Genomic DNA, 11,012 nt, shown 5'->3' with positions numbered 1-11,012 from the left:
AAAAACTTCAATGACACTGGCCAGAAAGAGAGTACCAAGTTGTTTGTTTGGTAGTTCAGTGAAAGGCTTCAGTTAATTAAGAGTGCGAAAATAATTAATTCAGCTTTGCAGTTTTGTCTTGTTATTCAATATTTGAAAATAAAAAACGAACACAACACTAGATTTTTGGAAATATTTGTGGATGTTTTCTACTTGGCCAAGGCCAATGAGGTCATTCATATCAGATCTCTTAGCTGCCCCTAAATCAGTTACTATGGGAACATGTGTGATTTGCAGCTGTAGAGAACATCTCACTGATTGCTGGATTAAATAGAGGCTAAACAACATTTTGGTCCTGTAGCCAACATATGGGCTCGTCCGGGATTTGAACCCGGGACCTCTCGCACCCTAAGCGAGAATCATACCCCTAGACCAACGAGCCACATGAAAATATGCAGTCTTTTTCCAAAAGTCACATATCAGAGCAAATACAGCGGCATGTATGAAAGATTGTCTTGAAAGCTACCAGTCAAAAGTTTTATCTACAATATAGAAAAACCCTGACAATGTGTGTCCAAAACTGAAGACGTCAAATAAATGAAGCAAGAAATATGGAATCATGTACCATCAAAAAGAATGATAAATAACTAAATATGTTTTAAATTTTAGATTCCTGGAAGTAGCCACGCTTTGCTTATTTTACAGTGCCACAAACCCTCAGCCTTCTGTCAATGAGCATCATGATATATGAAATGGTTTTCACTTGACAGATGTGCCTTTTTAGGGTTCATTTGTAGGATTTCTCTTTAGCACATTTTCACATGAACGTCATACATCACCCAGAAAAGCATCAATCACAAACCTATACTCTGCGTTTTTTCAACTCGCTGCAGATGTTTGACCGGCCCATGCCACCAAGCAGCAGCCATTATAAATTCAACCTCAGTGATTTCCACCCTGCTATTAATGTTAACAAGCTCGGGCTTCACAGTGCAAATTTTAAAAGACAGCGGAGAGCCTTGCCAACAGCTCCTTAAGCTCTAATTGGAGAGTACAGTTGTATAAACATGCAATTAGACTTAAATAACATATCTGAAGAATTTAATTGTGGGATGAAAAAAAAAAAAGATTTAGATATCAATGAGTTTTTAAGGACACTTCAAGTTAGGCAAATGAAGAATAACATGGATTAAAATACAAGTGTTGCTCTTTATTAACCTGTTGCATTGGCGAATCAATGTTAGCTATACAGGTGAATATACTCAGAGTGGGTAGAGTGAGGCTTTGTTACACCTTCTCTCTGAACACATCACCAGGTAATTTTATCAGCGCAAGCTCATCTAAAAATGTCAATAACTGATCAAATGAACCAGGACAATGAGGAGAGTCATGAAGTTTATTAGAAATAACCAAATGAAATCATACAAAAGCAGCCTGTGTGAGTGACTTTTTTCAAGATCACTACACACGCACACCCATTTCCTGCTCAAAAGTACTCCACAACTAAAACTCTCCACCAACTACTAACTTTGGTTATGGAGTTGATAAACAAATGTATTCATACATAATAATAATATGGATCTGTGTGCACAACTCTGTTCACAACAATCCCAATTTGTACTCCACCATCATGTGTGGCTCACCCATCACTTCACTGTGGGCTGGATCTACAAAGGAAAAAGACAAAAGCACAGTATAAGCCATGGTTTCACGTCGACACACATATCACTGAAGGTGTAAAAGGGAAGGACAAGGTTCCCACCGTTGAGGACGTCTTCAAATCCAATGGACTCATCGCTGTTTCGCAGCGTATCGAGAGCCAAATTTGAGCTCTGTAGGAATGGGAGACGCTGGATCTGGAGGGAAGAAACAGTTGGTGTCAGGACTGAGAAGGAGAAAAAGAAAACAAAACACGAGAACACCTGAAAAAGGACTGCAGCTACCTGTCGGGCCGCCCTGTACTCCATTTGCAGTTTTAGAGGAGCGTGAAGACCCTGGATGTTTCTGAGTGTTGAGAAATTCATCTTATCCTGGTTCAACTGGAACTGCTCATAGAGAAACAGAAAACAGTGAGATACCCACAGAAACGTATTTTTACTACTTGCACTTTGTGTCTATTGTGATTAAACTGAGCTGCATTTGACAAAAAAGTAATTTTTATAGTAAAACCAAGCACAGAACACAAATACCATTTAAGCATTTCATGAAAACAGCATTAATTGGTTTAATGACTCACATTTTTTTCTGACAGCTCCAGTGGGTGGCTTGGAAGCAGTTCATTCTTAACACTGGTAAATCTGTTTAATAAAAGTAGAAGAGAAAAAACAGTATTACGAAAAGCACATTGTTCTTTATTTGGGGGCTAATACAACAATGTGTTTTTGGAGGTTAGCATGCAACAGAGTTTTATTTTTAACAGTTTCTCACCCACTACGGAGGGAGTCCTGCACTCCGTAAGCTCCCTGTGGAGAGAACCCAGCCACAGGTACACTGTCCTTAAGCTGAGAGCGAAGTCCTCTGGAATTCTGTAGTCCACATCAAAGACATACATAAACCATTTACATTTGATAACACTTAGCTAATGGCTATCTAATGTAGCTAATAGCAACAAATACTGGAAGTTGTATTTATCTAAGGGACCTTGTGGCTAACCTAAGCGCTAGCTGGCATTAGCTCGAGTGACTAATCAAATTCACAGCTACTCAGTTTGGGCACGGTTAAAGACAAACAACTTCACCACCGAGACCTCAAATGATCACACAGATTATAAAGCAGAGAGAGTACGCAACAACAAGGTTTAAGATATTTAAAAATATGGTATAGGGATTAAAAACGCTATCATACCATTGTCACTTCGTTTGTTCCCCTTTCCTTTCGATACACTGCTGTATCCGGTAACGTCTCGTTTTGATGACGACACATCCGCTGATAGCTTATGTACAGGATCACGTCTTTCCAGTTAAACAGACAATGGTGTGCTGTACAATATGTAAAGTATACGAAATCAATTCGTTATCATTTAATTGAAGATATAAACATAAACTCTATGCCAACTTCGTATGGGGGAATGATTATGATCATGATAAATACGTATGCGTCCTCTGTGCTTAACGTGAGGGGGTATAGCTCAGTGGTAGAGCATTTGACTGCAGATCAAGAGGTCCCCGGTTCAAATCCGGGTGCCCCCTGTTTTTCAGTTTTGCGTTAGTCATTTGCAAAACTTTAATTTGTCACCTTAATGACAAGTAAAGCTTTTGGAATTTAATAATAATAATAATAATAATAACAGCCAGAATACAAGTAAGGCTGACCTTTAAAATGCACTTCTCTCTACAGTGCTACAGTGTGTTATCACAATGAGCTGAACACCCTCAGATATCAAGCTAAGAAACACAAAAGGCATAAATACAGTTAGGACCAGTTGGGATTGTCATTTTGCCTTCATATACCACCAGCATATATTTGAAATTGAACAGTCAAGATACAAACACGTGGGATATCAGCTGTATGTTGATTTGCAGATGTTCATCATCAGCAGCAGCAATTGTTGGCAGTCTGACTGTCTGGAATTCGGAATGTGGTTTAACACAATGTTACTGTAACAAACTATAGTCTACACACTAACAAGTCACTCATCTGTGTGCATGTGGCACTGTGGCTTAGTTGGTTAAAGTGCCTGTCTAGTAAGTCTTAAACTAGAAAACAGGAGATCCTGGGTTCAACTCCCAGCAGTGCCTAAAACATAGTAGTTTTGTCTGTTCTCAGTCATCCAGGGCCTGTTAGTCTAAGGAGCTTTGAAAGATGAGTGTCTGGATTCCTTTAAGGGACACATCCCTCTGGTGTATAAATACCTGGGACTCTCCACCGTTTCATTTTAGCAAGGGTCTCAAACTCACGGCTTACCTCCCTCCTACTTGGGGCCCGTATATTGACCTGAAGAAATATAATGCAGTTTGGCCATTGAAGTTACTTTTGTTGTTATGGAGGATTTGTTTGTTGTTGAGTGCAATGTTAAAATAAGTTCTTTAAAAAGCACAAAATGATTTAATATGAAGGCAATATGAGCAGAGAGCACAAACTTGTTGAGGGATTGGCTGTTAGTTCAGTGCGAGAGTTATTTGTAACGAAAACTATTTTCATTAGCAGTCAAAACTAATGTGTAAACTTAGAGACCATTTTGACGTTTGACCAGAGTGCTCTCTCGGCTGCAGCGTAATATTAAAATCCACTTCAAAAGACGCTCATCACATGTTTATAGTTTTTTAAAAACTATTTAAAACTAACAAAAAATGTCACACAGTGATGTCTACTTATATGACAGACTAACAAGGACTGTAAACAACTGCAAGTTTCAGACTTTATTAAAGTGAATACTGCGACAATAACAGTGTGGCACACTCCACTTCGAGACTGCACAGTTTTAACATAAATCATGTTTGTTCTGCTGCGTTTTCATCAGCGAGCTCGTGTGGATCTAACCTGGGTGGGTGAGAAGGGCCATCTGTAGGACATATGAGAAAAAGGTGATGAAGAAAAAAGGAAGACAGAATAGCATGAGACTGGATTATCAGGATAATGCAAAGACTTCCAAAGCAACATACTGTACATGATGTTGCCATGTTAGCTGTCAATTTAAAAAAATCAGATGGCAGTACAGAATACAGTATTTAGGGAATATTTTTACCTTTGCTCAGCTCAGAGGAGTAACTGCAGGCCAAATGTCTCCATTCCTCCATATACCTGCACAGGCAAGAGAGGAAAATTCATACTCGGGCCCCCCATGATGCAGGAAATTATGAGAAAGATTACAAATGCCATAAACATTCTAATCAGAGTGCCTTACTCCTCGAAGTTTAGAGTGTTGGTCCAGGCCAGCAGCTCATCCAGCTCCCATTCCAGTATTTCATCATCTCCTTTCTTTTCAACTGTCTCCATCAATTCCTGGGTGGAACTCTCCACCAGGGCCGCCATGTGTCTGTGCTCTGCATGATCCTGCAGACGACCCTCTTTATACCTGTATGTAAGGAACAGGAGTGACAGCTCATTTAACACAACTAAAACAACACATCATTATGTGTTTGTTAGCAAAGATGTGATTCTATAAGGGGGAGGTTTCTATCACTATTAATAAGTAACACACACAAACTTCAGATTGCATGTACATTATTGAGATCACTGATGCTACAGTGGTTTGCTCACCAACTGTTTCATTTCACAAAAACATAAAGCACTTACATCTGCTTCAGCCATTCAATTTTCTTTCTTTTCCTCCAACTCTCTAAATCTTGATTCCGCTGCAACTTGGAGTAATGAAAGTCCATTTTTTTTGTCAGCACCGATCTCTGCAGGCTCACGTGCCAAAACTACCTAAGAGAGAAGACGAAGCAAAAAAACCCCAAAACAGACTTGGAGAACTTCGGCTTTTAGAGGCTTCCTGTTAAACAGCATTTGTAAACTTGCTGTAGCTCTTTGGCTCCCTGTTTCTAAACAAATGGCAGAACTTGACTAAAGCAGAACAGAAAATCATTTTTGTTCCTCACCTTGTTACAGAACAGCCTCCAACTATTGTTCTCCATGCGCTTGTACCAACCTGATTGGTCATCCTTTGCGACAGCTGGGCCTTTGTTGGTCTTCTGGGCCACAAGCTTCCTACGACTTTGCTTGGTGTAGTCTTTTGGGCTGCCTGCACACACATCCATAATGGGCTGATGGGTGAAGATCTTGTAATAAATATCAGGAGGAAAGTTGATCTAAAATGGCAGAGAGGTTAGCCTTAGAGAGGAAGGCATGTCTCTAATATTATATTCATATAGCTCCTGAGTGATCTATTCCTGACCTAAACTATTTCCTCTCTGAGTTCTTACCCCTCCAAGTCGAAATCTGATAAACACTCCAGCTGCAGCATCCAGCAGTTCGGCCTGCCACAACAAAATCAGAATTCATTTTGTTTGATTTGGTTTTATTTCATAGGGGTTGCAATTTCCATTACCTCTCGAGGATTGACAGTTTTGAGGATGGTCTTTGGATCCTGCTGTTTGCAGTAGAAAATCAGCTCTTTGAAATACCTGAAGACTTCACTGGCCTGCAATTTGGGTAGATTAAAAAAAAAAGCTGTTCCTACAATTGTGCACATCTGTGAGTCTGTGTTCCCATAGCAGTAGTAGTAGATGTTCCTACCATATATCCTCTCCAAGTCTTCTGAATTATTCTGGCTGCCACCTCCTGCAGTGTCCCTTGTTGGGGCTCGTCCTCCTGCAAGCTACAGAAGAGGAAACATGAGAAGGAAGGACAAAGAGACCGATTACTTTTTACATTACAATATATTGCATAATGTGTCTTATGATGAGTTCTACTGATGAGAGAACCAACAGTGGGAATATTTACTCTGATTTAGATACTTATTTTTCATATAATCTGGTGGTATGCACTTTTATTTCATTCAAATTATAGTCATTTTAATTGACTTCACATTGCTAATTCACCACACTTTTTTCTTTAGGAGGAATTAAGTTGGGTTTTTTTAATGTATGTTTTCCATTACTTTTAACAAACTGTTAAGGTTAAATGTTATTTTATAGATTAGGACTTTACATATAAAAATGTGCAGCCATTTTGTAAAATATCATACACAGCAGCACATTTGTTGCCTATTAAATAGCCTTAGTAATACTATGCAGATAGCTTGGGGTATAGGTCCAACATAAAGTCTAATAATCACTCACTCAAGAAATTTCTGACATAGCATATTACTGTGATAAAATACAAATTGGGTTTTCTGTGTGTGTGTATGTATCAATAAAACGGCATAAAAACTTCTGCATAATGGAAAAGTCATAAAAAATGTTGTCCCATTATATACAATACAAAAACAACTTGATTTAAAGTTTGCAATTTATCTGGGAACAAAGGCATCAAACAGCTAACGTTAGCTAACTTAAGCCAGGGAAATAAAATATACAGTATTTACATTGTGTGATACACACGTGACTTCTTATCATATGCAAACGTCATTGTGATGTAAAATATACATCACCTCATGACTGCGGCCAATTAATCTCTAAACATATCAGCTGATGGCAGCAGATGTTTTGAAAATATCTCAGTAGGTTACTTGGCAACGTAGCCTGACATTAATTAGTCTTCCGGGAAATACTTTCAAAATAAAATGTTCTTTTGCTCAGTTGTATTACTTAACGGCAGGACATAGACGTTCACTAAGTCAAGACCAAGACTGAAAACCACGTCACGTTTAGAGCCATTTAAACCACCTTTCTTCCCCATTCAGATGCTCAGTTTGACCTTCAATAAACCATGTCTACAAGCCTAAAGCACTGAGTTGCTGCCACATGATTAGGTGATTAGATATCTGCATTGACGACTTATTGAACAGGCATACCTAATATAGTGGCAGATGAGTGTAGTTTTAATATCACTGACCATTAGATGGAGCTCTTTTACAAGTAACCCCTGGCTTCTCTGGTTTTTCCACCACTCTTATGGTTGACATTAATCTTTAGTATGCATATATTTTCTGAAACTTTAGACTCTAACTATATGCCAAATCCTTAATACAATTTCACAACTTTCCATTAGTTGGGATTTGTTTATTTTTGTCACAAAAGGTGGACACGTCCATTAAATATGAATGTTTGAACAGACTTGTCCCCACAAAATGAGCAATACCAGTACCAGCACTCACATACACATACTGAATCAGAAAGGAACTTTTCAAATCTCTAATGAGTAATGTTCTTTTCTCTCAGCCTCTTGACTTGAACAGCCAGGCCAGGCAGCAAGACCCTGTGTTTCTTAGTCCACCCACTCAATTAGTTTGTCAGATAGCGAGGCACAGATTCATCACCCAGCTGTGTGGGATTTCTCCATGCTAATAAGAAACTGCAGCAAATCAGAGCTCTTAATGTTGAAGTGACTTCATGCATTAGCACTAAAAGTCTACCAGAGCCCAGAGCCTGCGCATGAGATTTTATTTCAAATACAGCATACTGAAGGAAATTTAGGAACCCAAAAGCCAAAAAATTGCAGAATTGCCTTGTTTTATTTTGACGGTGCAAAGACAGGTGCTTTCATGAGTCACTGTCTCGACATTATCAAACCAACTCCACTAAACCCAAACGAATCAATCACATTCACACATAAAAATGAGACATTTCTATTTCACTTTCTGCTCCTTCAGTTTCATACCAAACATTTAAATAAGAAGTGAATTGCCTGCAGGCGGGCAGAATTTCTCAGCACTCTTTCTATATTTATTAGCTGCTGAATATTCAAACATGCATTTGTGGTCTATATATCACCCAGACTCCAGTCCTGTTTGCTTTCCAGATAAACTGTCCGCATAGCTGTGGACGAGAACATTTGTAGATATGAATTGCTAACTAGACAGATGTCCTTTATGCAAATAGGCACAGAATGCATTTCCCAACCAAAGCCTGTGGGCATGTAGCAAAACTCATTTCACATGTATTCAAAGCAGGAGTCTATTTCTTTTCTCTCTGTGGGGGATGTGCTGTCACTATGATTCCTAACAAGGACAGATATTTTTATATTAGCTAGGCTGGTTTTTAGGGTGAATACTCAAGATATATTAAGATGCCTTTATTATTAGTCCCACGAGTGGGAAATTGGAATTGGAGATAGTTTCAACACAGTTTGGATTCCTGAGTATGTATTGGAATTGTTGATATTTGGCTAACCCTGTGATTTGACTGAAATTTGTGTTGCAAAGGCAACACAAATTTCACACTACATTATAATAGCATGTAAAAAAAAGTACTTGACTGTTAAATCTGAAGTTTGCCTTTCTGATGATACAACTCTCCTCCATTCTGCTTTGTTGACACCTTTGTACTTCATAGCTGCTAACTGAAGCATTGACAAGAAGTTTGTCAAAATGAAGAAAAAATATCTATATCTTGATGCAAGAGTATATGTCAGCAGGCTTAGGTGATAAGAATTTTGTTATCTCTACAAACTGAATCTAAAGTGCTCCTTAATTCACCCCAGTACCTCATGGTTAATGACTTTGAAAAAGCACAAAAACCTATTTTTGCTATGTCAGAATACTAAATAAGAAGCTCTTTGTAGTCTGCTCTTTGACTAGGAGCATTTCCACTCTTAATTTACAAACTTCTGATAATTATGTTATTTCAAAGAAGCTTTCTCTTGTAATTTTAAACATACCATTCAGCTAACATTTTTATCTATGATTTTATTTTGAAAACCTGTCATGAACTGCTAGAACACCAGTGTTACTGTTCACTGCAATCTGTAAAGTTAACTGTAAAGCATTGTGGTGGTAGCATCATGCACTGGAGCTGGCGTTTTGTTTGCCAGTGGTACTGGTATAGTGCAAAAAAGTAATATAACAAAGAAGAAGGAGGACGTTTTTATTATTCTATCAACTTCAACAAGTCATATCAGCAGCAAAAGGGTTGAAACTAGGGCAGAACTGAGTGCTCCAACAGGACAATGAACCCAAACACACATCAAAACTGGTCTTGGAATGGATAAAGAAGGCTAACTTTAAGCTTCTTGAATGGCCTCACCAAAACTCGACCTCGACTGTACTGAAAATTTGTGGACTGGGCTTAAAAGCTGGGAACTCTACTAATTTTGCCAAGAGCGGTCAATTATCCTGCCAGAATCACACTGACTTGCAACTTCTTAATGGAAACCAAAATAAGTATTACTGGGAGTGTATGTATATATTTGACATATATATATTTGTATCTCTACATATACTTGGCCACAGGGGTCTATTTTTTATCTTCCCTTTACGTTTCCTATATAAATTTAACCACTAGGTCAAATCAGACTTAAACATATAATAGAGTTCTGCTACTAAGAGGATGAAAAAGAGCTTCATGTCCTGATACCACCAGCGTGTCATCTATTATGTTCTGTGTTGATGAAGTTCAGTAGTGCATGTCCAATAGTTTCCTGCAGCTGAATGACTCCAAATCAGAATTAATTAGTATTACGCCAAGTGGCCCAGCATTCGCAGCATTACCATTCTCTTTTCATCTCTTGAAATATTTAACCAGTACTAGACCAGTTCTTTTAACCTTTAATCTAGAAACAATCATACATCCTTTTATCTCCTCTATGCTGCAGTATTGCAGCGCTTGTTATTCAAGCATCAGAAGGTGAAACATCATAATACTATAACTTAACTTGAAAGGCTTCTACAAGCCTTGTAACACGTTTGAAGGGGACTAGCCACATTGCACTAATCCTTGTTGCCCTTCAGTGTTATCTAATGCCTTTCACAGCTTGTTTTTACTGACTTGAACGATCAAGCTCCTGCTTTTATGTGTGGGTTCCGCTAATGAGTCCAACTGCTGCTTGAGATTTCCTGGCAGAGCCCTGCTAACAGTTCTGAAATCTTGGCTAAATTAAAGGTGGTCAGGCCTTTTGTTGTTTGCACTGCTCACTTGTGGAGCTCACAGTCTAAGGATCCAAGACACTCAAACACCCTGTAGCAAAGCTCTTGTTAAAAACAACTTTCATCTGAAAGTTCTTTTCTTATTCTGTTTTGAAAAGTGCAAATTTATTGTCACAATCATGCTGCTGACCCCAACTTAAACAAAAGACAGAGGTCTTTGTCCTTCTGTGTGGACAGACATGTGGACAGATTTCTTGTTCATGTTCTCATTTTTAACCTCCTGCATTTTAACTAGGTGTGCCAATCTCAGCTTTTCATATTTCTCTCTCCCACAGCTTTCACTAATTTTTCTTTCCTGGCTCCAGATGTTATCAGTATTTCAGTGCCAGGGCCCCAGAGAGATGACAGTCAATTGAGGAAATGCTTTCTTCGTTTCAGACCCTCATCAAAATGGGAACATTTCAACTCCACCATCAAACACTGGAGGGGAACTCCAGTGTTTGATTACATTTTAAATCGATATTACACCATTTATGTCACAACCTTACTGTTAAAGTCCCACAAATTTGATAAGTGCATTTTTGTGTTCTGTGACAGGGAAAATTGTTCCACTCACAAGAACAGGGGA

General features: G+C 38.6%; 2 protein-coding genes and 3 non-coding genes across 5 annotated transcripts; 2 read left to right on the top strand and 3 right to left on the bottom strand.

The window, feature by feature from the left end:
• Positions 1 to 349: 349 nt before the first annotated feature.
• trnap-agg lies at positions 350 to 421 on the bottom strand. Its single transcript has one exon. It is a non-coding gene; the product is annotated as a tRNA-Pro (tRNA).
• Positions 422 to 1,361: 940 nt separating this feature from the next.
• LOC121812191 (proteasome maturation protein-like) lies at positions 1,362 to 2,944 on the bottom strand. Its single transcript, XM_042213617.1, has 6 exons — positions 2,824 to 2,944; positions 2,407 to 2,504; positions 2,216 to 2,276; positions 1,923 to 2,024; positions 1,742 to 1,835; positions 1,362 to 1,646 (listed from the first exon to the last, which is right to left on the bottom strand). Exons 1-6 carry the CDS (start codon positions 2,899 to 2,901, stop codon positions 1,579 to 1,581), a joined length of 501 nt encoding a protein of 166 aa, XP_042069551.1. The 5' UTR covers positions 2,902 to 2,944; the 3' UTR covers positions 1,362 to 1,578.
• A 151-nt stretch (positions 2,945 to 3,095) lies between these two features.
• Positions 3,096 to 3,167, top strand: trnac-gca. Its single transcript has one exon. It is a non-coding gene; the product is annotated as a tRNA-Cys (tRNA).
• A 447-nt stretch (positions 3,168 to 3,614) lies between these two features.
• On the bottom strand, positions 3,615 to 7,131 carry LOC121812190 (protein MFI-like). Its single transcript, XM_042213609.1, has 9 exons — positions 7,013 to 7,131; positions 6,157 to 6,238; positions 5,969 to 6,061; positions 5,844 to 5,897; positions 5,469 to 5,729; positions 5,215 to 5,342; positions 4,823 to 4,993; positions 4,664 to 4,719; positions 3,615 to 4,480 (listed from the first exon to the last, which is right to left on the bottom strand). Exons 1-9 carry the CDS (start codon positions 7,015 to 7,017, stop codon positions 4,410 to 4,412), a joined length of 921 nt encoding a protein of 306 aa, XP_042069543.1. The 5' UTR covers positions 7,018 to 7,131; the 3' UTR covers positions 3,615 to 4,409.
• trnat-agu lies at positions 3,628 to 3,716 on the top strand. The gene is given in 2 exon segments: positions 3,628 to 3,665; positions 3,681 to 3,716. It is a non-coding gene; the product is annotated as a tRNA-Thr (tRNA).
• Positions 7,132 to 11,012: the final 3,881 nt, after the last annotated feature.

Source organism: Haplochromis burtoni, unplaced genomic scaffold, assembly GCF_018398535.1.
Source record: "Haplochromis burtoni strain Fernald_Lab_line unplaced genomic scaffold, NCSU_Asbu1 Contig_460, whole genome shotgun sequence".
Lineage (NCBI taxonomy): Eukaryota > Metazoa > Chordata > Actinopteri > Cichliformes > Cichlidae > Haplochromis > Haplochromis burtoni.
The sequence above is the reverse complement of the archived record's forward strand: the minus strand, read 5'-3'. Positions and strand labels throughout refer to the sequence as shown.